Raw genomic sequence first — 15,176 nt, 5'->3', positions numbered from 1 at the left:
TGATTGAAATGCTTAGTAGTTATCAGCAACTTGCCATTGTCTAATTTTGTATATGCATTCAATGCATTATCAATGTTTTTTTCACTGGGTACCAGTTTTCTCATTTACATAACTTGGTATAACTTGGTGAGCATTTATCTAGTGTGAAATATGAGTTTGCTGTTACAAGTCGGGTAAATTCTCATAACAGTGGTGTTTGTTCTGATTGGCGGATTATGCGTTTATCTTCAGTCAGATGGGACTAATAGGATGGGTTAAGTATGGCATCATATCACTGACTATTGGCTTATCAGTGTTATTAGCTATTAGCCGCGTGTGTGGGGATGCTGTTTAGGCGGAAGTCTTTAACACCGACTACCGAGACACAACATGGAATAATCAAATATGTGAATTGACTTTCACGGTCCCTGCCGGGCACAATGCGGACTGCAGACTGAGACTGAGGCGAGGAGAGAGCTGAGACAAAGACCCAAGGCCGCCATGTTTTTTGCTAAGTTATCCACCTTAGCAAGAAAATCAAAGATTTGCACGGGATTCTAAAACAGAAGACTTATAATGTACGCTTGCGCGATACAGATTTTTTAGCTTTAACGAGTAATTACGTATCACAATTCTAGACCGAAATAGAAAACCAAAACGCACGTTAAGATACAATTGGCCAAAACATAATTATTGCTAATAATTAAAAAAATGGTGGTGGTGAACTTTTCAGCTTTTATTAAAAATATGAATATGATTACACTTGGCGCTATAGGTAGACCGACAGCCTTCGGTTGGGTATAGAGCCACACAATATTGTGTATTGATGAGTTGTCTTAAAAATGTGGAGTGTTTGTGTAAAAAACGAGACTAGAGGACAGATGGATATCTGACACTGCAATATCATATTGTAGGCTACAACTGTCGCGGGGCGTTCTTTCGCCACCACCACCTGTGTAGCTACGACCCTACGGCCTTTACGTACATACGTACTCCACCACCTCCTGTATTCCCAGGCATTTCTTATATAGTACAGTATAACTATGGCAGCAATGAAATGCTACAGTCGTGCACACACGTACTACGACTCCACCATCCGATAGATGGACCCAATACCTCTATACGATCAGGTGCCGAATTATTGCACATGCAGTACTCGGTAGTACGACGTCAATGATACTACCGGTATCCATCATTTGTTTACGCTCAACGAACGATTAACACCAATTAACACTTTAATCCGGATCAATTTCAAAGTGGATGATACAGATGCATTTTGATCTCTGACCTGCGGCTTGGTCACGAAGACGTGTTGCGTGACAAGGACAAGGTCACATGACATGTAGTTATCACTCATCACGATACTTGCGACGTTCACATTCACCTACAGTGTGACATAACTGTATTGTTGTTGTACTACCTCGAGACTCAGGACCGTAACTCAAATGCAATTAAAGTAACTGTATACAGGCCTACAATGGTGTTGTGGTAATCAATCTGAGTAGGTTAGGTATGCTTTTTGTAATCAACAATTATAACTGAGGACTGTATTAAATACAGACGTGTTTTAAACACTTTACACTGCCTACTTTACAAAATCTATACTGAATTCGTTATTGTTACAACTTATCTCACAGCATGCTGGCTTACACAGTAAATTCCAACAAAGAAAAATTATATTGGTGACGTATAATGAGACAGGGGATGGTTGAAGCAGGTATTTAGCATACAAACGTCTACCAGCTATAGCATTGACAAAGACTAGTCCTTTTACTACAAGTCCAGTAAAACTTTGATTTAAAACCGCCAAAAACCAGGGGTTGCCTTCCCATCATTTCTAAAAATTTCATCCGCGATATTGTATAAAATAAATCTACCACTAAATTTGACGTAAACGGGACAAAATCGTGACTGATAGGCGATAATAATTGTCAAACGCTCTCACAATAATTGAATAGCTATAACAATGTGGGTATGAACTACAGGTTATGAGTTCATCCTTGATCGTGTCAAAACTGTTCTCATTATCTATATCAGATCCTTAATTATAAAAAAATCCGTTCACAAAATTCAGGCGGTGTGAGAGGAATTTACTCAACACTTTTTTGCCTAATGTATTTTTGCCGTATGTATGTGCTGATTGACGGGTTGAATAAATGTTTGTTTTAGCGAATTTCCCATATAGGGAATAAGCTATTACCGTAGTACTCATGGTAAGACCTGGACGCGGGACCGATTTTTTTTTCGTTTTGAGGTCCCTAGAGGCCAAAAACACCATCCGTTCAAATTCATATATATATATATATATATATTTATATATATGTATTTATATATATATGTGTCCGTCAGCACGATAACTCGAGCAAAAATGATCCGATTTTGATGAAATTTGGTCCAAACCTGTAAACCTACGTTTATTCGAACGAGTTCGCGATCCAGCATGATCGGACCATGGGAACGGGGGTTTACGGGGGGTTTTATGGGGTAAAAATAGGTTTTTCCCATTTTTGACCCAAAAAACATAAAATTTTGCAATTTCTTTCCAAACCATTTTGTAGAGCTTAAAAAAACAAATAATTTAGTATATTGAAGCGTTATTATGCGCCTAATGGTTACGGAGAAAATTCCAAAAAATTGTAAATTTAAAATTCCCATGTAATTCTTATGGAGAATAAGTAAACTGTTGTAGTTTGCTTGTTTATGAACATATTTTGATCAAATTTGGAAAATGTTTTTATTTCTTACTAACTATTAACATTTTACAAAAAAAAAAAAAAAAAAACAGTTTTACCCTGTTTGCAGTGCTCCCTGATGCAGCAAACCTAAGTACTTGGTAAACTAATTCTATTTAAATAGGGAATAAATGTTATATTTTTAAGTAGTCATTTCAGTGTAAATCCAATCAGTCAAATGGAAATTCGCTTAGTCTGCAGGTTTGCTGCGGCGGGGGTATTATTATATCACTAGTGTACATAAATTTGAAATAAAAACTTCAACAATATTTTCAGAATTTTTAATTTCATGAGGCCTTTCGCTAGCCAACACAGTTACGCTGGGATCACATCATTTGTCCGAGTTTTCAACTGTCCGAGTTTGTGAAAAATTACAAAATATTTGAAAAATTAGTTGTCCGAGTTTCATTTGTCCGAGTTTTGATAAATAATTAATAATATTTAGATAAATCAACTGTCCGAGTTTTCATTTGTCCGAGTTTATTAAACAATTTAAAAAATATCGAAATATCAAGTGTCCGAGTTTTCAACTGTCCGAGTAGAGTCAACATCAAAAATGTGACACCGCGCGCCTAGACTGGCGTCTCAGGCGCCTGGTCAGAAGCCGATGTAAGGTAAACGCACCAGTAGCTGACAGTATAAGAAACTATACGCACTTAATAATCCGTGGTTTTGAATAAATAGGAACTAAAGAGATATTACGGATTTTATGTGATTCTAAATTTAGTGTAGTTTTCAAATTTGTCATACAAAAAGGGATTTTTAAATATATTTTATAACATTTTTAAACTTATTTCAACCTTTGTGTGTTCCAGTGGCTGACAGTGAAAAAAGTGCTTGTACCAGTAGCTGACTGTCAGTTGTCCCAGTAGCTGACACTGGAACTATAAATCTTACTAATATTATAAATCTGAAAGTTTGTGAGTTTGTGTGTGTGTTTGTGTGTGTGTGTGTTGCTCAATCACGCATAAACTACTGGACGGATTGGGCTGAAATTTGGCATGATGATAGCTCACATTCCCGATTAACATTAAAGCATATTCTTATCTCAAAAACCCTTTCGGGCTCCGCCCCAGTGGCTCTGTAGTTCCCCATGTTAACCTTATGTTTTTTCTTATTTTAAAGGAATTAATGAATCTTAACAGCTGTTTCAATTAAACAAGTTGGTTCTGTTCTATGATGTTCAATAGCATCAAAGTTACAAGGATTACCAACAGGGTGCAGCACTATTATTTTTTTTTATTTATGACAACAGCTAATTTCCAACCAAAAGGTGAGTGAGCGGAGCGAACGAGCTAACCTGAAGGCAAGTGAGCGCAGCGAACGAGCTCCAACCTAAAGGTGAGTGAGCGTAGCGAACGAACTTCAACCAGGACGTGAATGAGCCATGCGAATACTTATGAAGTTAAACGGGGCAAAGCTCGCGGGTACAGCTAGTGTACTATATACTATATAGCTGCTAAACCTAAGGGTTTTATAATTTGTAAGACAAATAAAATCTAACTTACTAATAATTAAATTATAAAATAATGTAAAACGTTGTTACAAAAATTTATTTTACATATTTTAAAATACAAAATATTTACATAAAAAAAATATATTTTATATATATTTTGAAAAAATAGAATTTTTTTAAAGATAATTTGGCTTATTAATTAAAAAATTTAAATGTGTGAAATAGCATGCAAATTTCGATGGATAAACCAATTGAATATTGTGCAAATAGCAAATATCCCCTGTCAGCTAGTGGAACTTGTATGGATTTTGTGTACCAAAGCCTGACATTGATATAATTTTAAATCCAAAACCCCTAACACCCCAATTTTATAATGAAATTGTCAACAAAGGTATAATTGATAAAAATAATGAGCCTAATCATTAATACTATTTAAGAAATTTAGCGAAATGGCAAAAAACCAAACTTATCTTCAATTTCATTAAGGGAATCGACTAAATGTGATGTGTACAGACAGGGTCGCTTTCAAACCACCACCATTCAGGGAGTATGGGCTAAATTTCACTGATTTGTTCGTAAACAAATCAAGAATAAACATATGTTCTTCTAACAATGCAATCATGTGTACATATTTTTAAGAGACCACATTATAATGTAAAGAAACTCAAACTGTCAGCTTCTGGAGCACTGTCAGCTACTGGTGCATTTACCTTAAATCTCTTCTGCGAAGAAGTCGGGCATTGTGCTGGTGATCCTCACGTCGACTTAAGATAAAAAATTTATATCTTTTTTATATTATCAAGAAGTTTAGTTGATTAGGTTAGGTTAAGACAGTTTAATTTTATAATTAAACATTTACAAATTAATTTTATACTTAAAAAATCTACAAAGCCCAAAGTACCCACGAACTTTTGAGAAAACTACAAGTCACACCCCCATAAACCATATACTTGCGCAAAACTATCCATTATTTCATAAATTGCCCTTTAAAGTCCTAATTCCTTTCTAAAGGGAACTTTCCATATACCTAATGGTAATAGCTATTTACATTACAAGTGTAGTAAGAGCGTTTTTACATCACGCAGGTGAATGTTGTGCAACGAGCGAAGGCGAGTCTTTCTGGCTATCAAAACTCAAGTACAATTTCATACACAAATAATCTCTGGTTCCTGACCTGGATGATGCCTAGGTATTAAATTTCATTTACACTTATACTATAATATTGCACTTGCGATTAATTAAATCCGTTACGTAAGAAAAACGTTTTTAATCTCACTTTGTTTGGGATTTGCTTTCAAAACGTGATTGGAAATGATTGCGGTATTTGTAAACAGCATTTGTAAACATATCAGTGACAGCTAGAAAAATTAATCTTGATCCGAACAGCTGTTCGTTATTTCATAGATGATTATTATGGAAAAAAAAATTGACCGAAAACATGGCAAAAATCGCACAAAACTGCATTTTTGATCGTCCGTAATTTTATTTACAAAGTAGTGAGGCCATGTTTTAATGGCTAAAGACACTCTCGCCAATCCAGTGAATACATTAAAATGACTTGGATCTTGATAGGTACAGTAGAGTCCCGCAAACTCGGCTCTCGATAACCCGGCAGTCTGGATAACTCGGCCATCACCTGGCTTAGAAAATTAGTGATTTTTTGAGTCCGTGTTAAAAATGGACTCAAGCCAGCTCAAGCAAATCATTCGCAACTCATACCAAGGATTTGTTGTACTATATCTGATGACTTAAATACTGACTTGTATTATAAATATAAATAAAAAAGGCGGTTAAAAAGCTTAAAAAATTGTATTTTTCTTATTTTAAACCCTTGTTCCTGATAACCCGGCATTTCACAAACTCGGCATCCTTCCAGTCCACATTACGCCGAGTTTGCGGGACTCTACTGTACTCTCGTTTTCATGGAGAAGATTGCGTAAAATGCCATCTTGAGTGTTACAGAAAGACAGACAGACAGACAGAAATAGAGATAAGACTTGTTTCTGCTTCTTTAATGTATAAAACGTAAAAATAACCTAAAAATATATAATTCTGAGCAATGTACAGACAAAACTCTAATTTTATTTATATAGAAGATATGTGTCCGTTAGCGTGATAACTCGAGCAAGAATGATCAGATTTTGATGAAATTTGGTGCAAACGTGTAAACCTACGTTTATTCGAACGAGTTCGCGAACCAGCATGATCGGACCATGGGAACGGGGGTTTATGGGGGCTTTTATGGGGAAAAAATGTGTTTTTCCCATTTTGACCCAAAAAACATAAAATTTTGCAATTTCTTTCTAAACTATTTTGTAGAGCTTAAAAAAACCCAAATAATTTAGTATATTAAAGCGTTATAATGCGCCTAATGGTTACGGAGAAAATTCCAAAAAATTGTAAATTTAAAATTCCCATGTTATTCTTATGGAGAATAAGTAAACTGTTGTAGTTTGCTTGTTTATTAACATATTTTGCCCAAATTTGGAAAATGTTTTTATTTCTTACTAACTATTAACATTTTACATAAAAAACACTTTTACCCTCCATGTTGCAGCAAACCTAAGTATGTTTTAAACTGATTCTATTTAAATAGGGAATAAATGTGATCTTTTTAAGGAGACATTTTAGTGTAAATCCATTCAGGGAAATGGAAATTCGCTTAGTCTGCAGGTTTGCTGCGGCGGGGGTATTTTATATTATCAGTAAGTTTGGTTGGTTGTGTTAGGTGATGACAGTTTAATTTTATAATTAAAAATTGTAAAATTAGTCCTATGATAAAAAAATAATTATTTTTTTTGGGAATGGTCAAAATCGGTTTAGAAATGGCGGAGGAGTTCAAAGGACAAATTTTGTGTTGGCGTATTAATTGTATATAGATAAGCTATTGTTTTTAACGTAGGGCCAATTGGAGGGGATGGATTTCTTCCCCAAAACCACCTAAATTTTGTTAACGGAATATAATTATCAAGACTTAATCCGATTGTTGGATCTCCTCTCTCTGCCTCTGAAAGGGAATGTTGAAAATACGTAAGATACAACAAATACCTACATTCCAAACAGGTTTCACATAATCCTATTAAAATACATTCGTCGAATTTTGGAGGAATGTTATAGCAAATTTTGTGAAACATGCCCTCGAATATCTAGTAGGTACTATCCCATTGTTTCAACTTTCAACAGATAAATTATAAACGGAGTAGATTATATAAACATAGGAGTAATTATTAATTTAAATGTTTGGCCTGGGTTTATCTACTCTATCTACTCGACATATCTAAAGAAAACAAACAAAAATGGTACAGTATTACTGTTTGTGCTCAAGATTTAGATCTTCCATACAATGTGCTCTTAACGAAATGTGCAATTAAAAAAAGAATTCAGGAGATTTAGTGGTATTTAGCTTTGTAGTTATAGAAATCATAAACAAGATACTGTAAGTACTCCGATCCAACCACAGTAGTCGACCGGAACTACTTTCACTGAGGAAACCACCTTCACTTTTAACCACAATCCTACGTCTTCAGGATAACATGCGTTTTACTTGAGTACAATTTCTCTTATAACAAAATATTATGAATATCACAGAATTCAGATCTAAATACGTAAGGTTACAACGTAAAAATGTAAGGCGACAGGAGAACATATTAAGATCATTTCTGAATATATACCCCATTCCAATCAGATAAATTAGTTGAATTTGGAATTAGGCTATTGGTAAAGAGTTTGCATTATCAAATAGATGACTATGTGAGGAATAATGGTCACTAAGTGTTGTAATAGGTTAATACTGAATTCGGTTGTAGACCCATATTTTGATATCATTATGAAACTAATTTTGAAAATATATCTCTGCGTAATATTTTTCTTACCATATAGTAGCTCTAATAAACGAATACAACAGAACATTTTTTCCTACAGTTACCTGACAAAGTGAGCTTTCTTGCACTGAATATAGAATGCAAAGTAACTGAGTTCTGCATTTACTTACTTTTCCGCACTCATTTTACTTTCCCACACTCCAGTATTTCAACCAAACAAGACAAAATAGTGTGCTTGTATTAGGTACACAATACGGCTATGCTTGAAAACATGGTAGCAATTCTGCTAAATTGATCAGCTGGTACACTGTTTACTTGAAATTATATTTGACCATTGATACAAGTTAAACCTATAATCCTGTTGTTGCAAGTTAACATAAACATTACAAACCATTAACCAACAATAATAATATTAAGATTTTAATCCAGTATGTTGTTCATTATGTTAATTCAGATTTTAATTTGCTAATTTGTGAAACCCTTTCATTTAGGTTTTGATTTCTTTGTAAGACAATTTCAATTAGGCTTGAATTTGTTAATTTGTGAAATCGCAGAGTAAAAGTTAACCTGTATATACAGGTGATTACACATTATTTTTATGCTTTATAGTAACTGTAGGACAAATATTTTGTATGTATAACACTAGCACATTGTCTCATTGCTGCATTTGAGAATCTTTCCGCATGATACACATTTCTCTCAAAGTGCAGCCAAGTGCTACTTTGTGCTCTAGTGCTACAAGCAATCCATAAACGCAATAACTTAATGAATTTGTGTACGATTTTTATGAAATTTGGCTTGAAGATGTAGGGCGGGATAAACTTGAATGAGTTCACAAACTAGCTTGATCGGACCAATAAGACAACAATACAATACAATAGGTAGGAATAGGAACAGGGTTTTATAGAGTAAAAACTGGTTATTGTTTTTTTTACAGTTATTGGTTATGGAGAAAACTAAAAAAATTGTAAATGTAAAATTATTATGTTACTCATATAACTATAACTATCTCTAAAAAGAGCTTGAAAAACTAATAATTTGTAATGTGGAAAGCGAATAGGGACCTCTTGTCGGGAATTTTCGATTTTGAGTTTTATATATACGAGGTGTTAGCCCGTCCTACGTACGGGAGTAGTAATTTAAAACGGTGTAGGCCTATAATTCAGAACAGCTAGTTTACACGTACTGTATAAAGACAAATTTTATTGCAGCCTAAAGTAGAAAGAGTAATTATCAATTGAGAAGTGTTTAGGCCTAGTCAATGATATCACCTTCCATCGCATACCTACCTCTTCCATAATCAATATCACCACAATACAATTACTCATACTATACACAATTTCCAGTAGGTCTGAATTGAAATTCCCTAAAATAAAACGAAAACATCCACTACAAATTAACAGTACCCATAATTATAACGTTGGTGTCCTGACATCATTAAACGAATCGTCCACACACATCTTTTATGTCAATTTCACTGCATCAATTGCTAAATAAATAAGTGTAAACAAAGAAAAGTAAACCCAACAACATATTAGTTTGTTTTGTAAACAGCTGAGTCAAAAATAATATTCATTTGAACAAAAGAACTGGTCACATGTTGAAGGAATTTCAAAAAAGTAAAAACGCTAGTAAAGCTAGTGACGTAATTAATTGTCTATGTTTTTATCCATTTCGTTATCAGTTCCAATATCCTTGATAATTAAACCAACCTCATTGAATCAATGTACATCGTAATTCCCCATGTTCATTTATTTAAACTATAAAATATTCAGCGCCTCCAAACGTAACCACAACTAAACACACGCCAAACAACTTTTTAGATTTCATAAAAGGATGGTTAGTCTAATTTCAGTATCCTAGGTCAATGATGACGTTGTGTTCAATCTATGTCATTCATCTGTATATCTTTGGATAACACCCGTCTGAGGTTGTGGTGGTAATTTAAAATCGTATTCCTGAGGATTCTTGATCTCCATCTTTATGACATCAATATTTCCGGGCCTAATCCAAACAAAGTTCAAGCATTCAAAGACATTAATTGTAAACAAAAAGCTGCCAAGATGAATTAAAACATGTAAAATTTGTGATTTTCCTACCCTTTCCAAAAAGTTGAGCAGTAAAATAATTTGCATATCTTTTTTATTTAACTCGTGTACAGAGCCTCTACTTGTACACATCGATGGTGTTACTTATCTCGGTGGTCTACTAATCTTACTTATTTCCTATAATCAATGACAAAATCAGAGTAAATAACCTCATAGTTCTATAGGGCATTTTTATAACTAAACAGCTGTTAGTTAAAACAAATTGTATTGCTCTAAAACAAATCAAAGATTACAATGATTGCTTTCAAAAATAATTTGAGCATCCTAATATTTTACTATGTAAATTAAGTTAATCTGTCATCCTCTTACAGAAGAATTGGTATCAATGATTAGCATACAAAATGACATAGTATAAATAAGTCAACCCTAAGTATGTCTTTACATTTTTATCCAAATGCTGAATTTGTGACACGAAAGCTGAATGTTTACAGCTGTTATGTTAAGCCAATTATTTTATGCCAAAAGCTAGTTAGAATCTTAGCGTCGGCTGCTAGACTTTATTAAAATTAAAACTTAATTTCTAAAAAACTGGGACCCTAAACTAAAATTATGGCTTCGACATTCCCTAGTTCTCAAAATTATCTTTCTTTCAACACAAAAATCATGAAAATCCGTCGAGTGGTTGATTCAGAATCGTGAAATAAAAAAACACTGTTTCGTTTTAGTATTATAGATTTGAATTCCTTATTGAATTCCGAATGGATTGGTGCAAGTAACACGCATGTATGTTTTTTTTTTTTGTTAAAGTTATAGGACTAAAGCTTATAATGTCCTCTTTGGAAGCAATACAAATATTTGTCTAAACTCCTGGTAGTTTTCATTTAAATGATTTTTTTATTGAAGAATGTCGTAAAAATCACATTTCAGAAAAGGGACCTCTTGTCGGCCTTATGTTATTTCTTCTTAAGATAAGGAAAGGTACCTCTTGTCGGGACCACAAAATTTGTGAGATATTTTGTTGTCCGTGAACTGAACTTTGACGTAGTTCTCTAAATTTCCACTAGAATGCAGGACAGTTCATTTTTGGACTAAAATCTGTTTAAAAAGTGAATATTAGAAATGGGACCTCTTGTCGTTATGGCGAGAAATAACATTGAGCGACAAGAGGTACCTTTTCTCAGACCGTGCAGAGGCTAATAAAATTATTTATTTCGACCTTTTGCATCTTCAATTCAATATTTTAACCGACACTGTCATGTTCTATGTTAAATGAGTTATAACAATCGATAAAACCCTGAAATTCGATATTTTCGACCTTAATTACTTATATCGGCCGTACTGATTTGCATCTCCGACAAGAGGTCCCTTTTCGCTTTCCACATCACATTTAGTATATTAAAGTGTTCTTTACAGTTTCTGGTTATAAAACTATAACTACTGTATCTCTATAAAGAGCTTAAAAAATAAATAATTTAGTGTATTAAAGTAAAATTAAAAAAAAATTTAATGTAAATTATCATGTTATTCTTATGGAGGAATAAATAAACATTTGCAGTTTGATTGTTTATGGATATTTGTATTTTTATCTAACTTGGAAAATTTATTTTATTTTGTTTTATACTAAGCTATTAATACTTTACTAAAACACACACTTTATTGCCCTGCCTGTAGCAGGAAACCTCTAGGTACTTGTTCAACCTAATGTTATTTAAATAGATTTAATTCAAAATCAAATCAGGTAAATGGAAATTTGCTTAGTCTGCAGGTTTACTACGGCGGGAGTATATTAACTTAATTTAAATAGCATGCCCGAATCGTTGACACACTACATAGCAATCAATACTCCTTAAGTTTGACAAATTGTAGAACAGTCAAAATAACTCTTTGCCACAAAAATCTAAGGGTGCATGTAACCAGCAAACATAAATCTGATCTAAGAATTTTGCCTTGGTAGAAGGGTAAAATGGTTTGCCAGTCAAAGTAAAATCCAAAATTATGAAGATCGAGTATTGAGTAGGCGACCACCGGGATGCTTGATAATCCATCTACTTTTACAAAATATCGCTAAATTAACACAATGAATAAACACCAAGTCAAGGGTTTTCTCAGATAAAAATGACTTAATTCTCACAATATTCAGTGACTGTACTTTTCAATTTGTATTTTACTAAAGATTAAGGTAGGCTTAGTACGGTAGTCAAACAAATTGATAATACACTTTATAAATTTAAATATAACTTTTATGAAAGTAAAATATACTAAACATTTTTCTTGGAGTAATATTGGCTGATGACACTAAACAAAATCGGTTTATCTTTTTTTACAGTATAATTGGCAGTATAAGCTATGTTGTGTGTAAGTTATAACAAATATCTAGAGATTCAGCTTGGTTGTTTTTGCTCAAAGTTAATAAAAAAAGCAATACCTCCATGTTGCAGGCATCAAGAAATCTAAAATAAACAATTTAATGGGGATAGATAAAAAAAGATCAATTTAATATAATAATAAAATCGGTTGGATATTTTGCTTCATTTATACAATTATTATTTGGTTTATCAAAGTTTTTTTTTAACGACACTAGTGTTGTGTGAGGGAGTGGCAACACTGACAGACCAGTCTGGTTGGTTGACCCAGATATAAATGTCAGCAACAGCTCTCCTAGCCTGCCTAGCTGTGGCAACCGTAACTACACTCAAACACAACACAAACTAGCAAACTAGTTGTATGTACGAGACTAGTTACAAGCAGTTCACAGACAGAAACTGCAACTACACTCAAACACAACACAAACTAGCAAACTAGTTGTATGTACGAGACTGGTTACAAGCTCTTTACAGTCAGAAACTGTAACTACACTCAAACGAGACTGGTTACAAGCTCTTTACAGTCAGAAACTGTAACTACACTCAAACACAACACAAACTAGCAAACTAGTTGTATGTACGAGACTGGTTAAAACATGTTCACAGACAGAAACCGTAAGTACACTCAAACACAACACAAACTAGCAAACTAGTTGTATGTACGAGACTGGTTACAAGCTCTTTACAGTCAGAAACTGTAACTACACTCAAACACAACACAAACTAGCAAACTAGTTGTATGTACGAGACTGGTTACAAGCTGTTCATAGGCAGAAACTGTAACTACACCCAAACACAACACAAACTAGCAAACTAGTTGTATATACTAGATTTTTTTAAAAGCTGTTCACTGACAGAAACTGTAACTAACTACACTCAAACACAGCACAAACTTGCAAAATAGTTGTATTTACGAGACTGGTTACAACATGTTCACAGACAGAAACTGTAACTTAACTTAAGACAAAATCTGCAACTGTTCTAATAGACAATACAAGCTAGCCAATTAATTGTATGTACCCAAGACTGGCCAAAAGCTGTTCATTGCAAAAACTCTAACTACACTCAAATGCAAACCATAAACTAGGAACCCTTTTGTGCAACCATAGATAAAACATACTCCCTTAGTAGGATTTGTCATCCTCATGGAACAGCTGAAGCCAATTTTATTGTTAGTTCCGTACGCCCAACTGTAGAGGTCGTTTTTTATTTACAATTTGTTTCTTGTTATTTCAGCCATTTAAAACCTCATTTATCCAAATAAAACTGTATAATCATAAACAATAACTGGTCTCCTAGTTATATAACCAAGTAAAGGACAAATCATGAAAATAACCCTTGAATAATAGAAACAAAATTTCGTCCACCCCAGCGATCAGTGTGGACGTACATGAACTTGACAGGAAAAAAAACTTCAAAATTTACAATGGATTGAGGAGTCTACTTGTTTTGCTTAGTCTATGGTGCAAGACACTAACAGACCAGTGAATTTCTTAAAAACACAATCAAAAATAGGTTTCAAAATTTGACAGGTACCACTTATTTTTTTTAAACATGATGTTTTTTAATAATACTCAATCTTTAACTTCATAGCAGGTAGGTATTAAAGAACAAATATAACTCTCCTTATACATTGTTATTAATTGTTATCATTATCATTTGAAATACTAATGAAGACTAAACACAAACATACATGGAGGAACATGATAGGGTGTCTATAGATAAGTATAGGTTACATACCTTTATAGGAGGATTTAGAGGTTTCTTGGAGTTTGAAAGTAAAAGGTATGTGGACTTTCATCATCTTCATTTGAGGAATCCTAGGTTGGACATGATGAACTGAGCCTCCAAACATCAGCTCCTCACCATGAAGCCAAAACACTGTCATATTCCTGCAAACAAGGCATTACAATTTCATTAAAATAGTATCATATCTTTCAAACTTTAATCCCTCACTGGCAGCTAGAACACAGTAGTTTTCCTGCAGACAAAACACTACAATGTCACAAATGTAGCTTCCCTTCTGCACATCTTTAACATTGGGACCAGCAATCAAATGTTAGAACGGGATTATTTAACACAAGGAAAAACTAATGAAGAGATGCTTGCAAAGAAGCAACAGCAAACAAACCTCAGAAAATATCCACTCAGACCTATCACTATGTGGTGAGCCAATATACTCACCAAGTGTTTCATATATTAGGAGTGTTGCTATTCCAACTTGTTTGACATTTTGTGGTATTTTAACGCTTGTCCTAGGTCCTCTTCCTTCAGACAACAGAAGGGTGTTTAAAAAATACACAGAGTATTGATTCAACTAGATAAATTCTACCCTTTTTTCTTTGTTTTTGACGATCCAATCGGTGAATACACTTAATATTCATACTCATACTGTACTGTTGTTATAGATTTAAAATGAAATTTGTCTTTTGAACTCCTCCGCTATTTCTTAACCGATTTTGACCATTAACGTCTCATTGGAAAGAGCGTGTCGCGTAGATTTGCCAACTGACCTTAATTTTTTGAAAAAAATCCCTTGGGTTCTGCCCGAGTGGCTTTAAAAGTTCCCATGTTATCCTTTGAAGAACATATTTGTTTACATTATGATCAGCTGGATAATTTAATTGCTGTTAATGTTTATTTTTGAAATTCAAGGAAAAGCATGTATAAACGGGTGAGGTTCATTTGTCCGAGTTTTTAACTGTCCGAGTTTTGATAAATAACTAATAATAATTAGATAAATCAACTGTCCGAGTTTTCATTTGTCCGAGATTATT

General features: G+C 33.7%; 1 protein-coding gene across 2 annotated transcripts in view; it reads right to left on the bottom strand.

Moving 5' to 3' along the window:
* LOC128983157 (cell growth regulator with RING finger domain protein 1-like) overlaps window positions 1–15,176 on the bottom strand; it is a 138,030-nt gene that overhangs the window by 109,543 nt on the left and 13,311 nt on the right. For both annotated transcript variants that reach the window (XM_054402333.1, XM_054402334.1), the window contains exon 2: window positions 14,140–14,291. In XM_054402333.1, the coding sequence (XP_054258308.1) occupies window positions 14,140–14,291 (152 nt within the window). The remainder of the gene's footprint in view (window positions 1–14,139; window positions 14,292–15,176) is intronic.

This window comes from Macrosteles quadrilineatus, unplaced genomic scaffold (assembly GCF_028750875.1).
Source record: "Macrosteles quadrilineatus isolate MER2022 unplaced genomic scaffold, UCM_ALF_1.0 Scaffold_1__1_contigs__length_201487025, whole genome shotgun sequence".
Classification (NCBI taxonomy): Eukaryota; Metazoa; Arthropoda; class Insecta; order Hemiptera; family Cicadellidae; genus Macrosteles; species Macrosteles quadrilineatus.
Note: the sequence above shows the minus strand (reverse complement) of the source record. Positions and strands in the feature narration are given on the sequence as shown.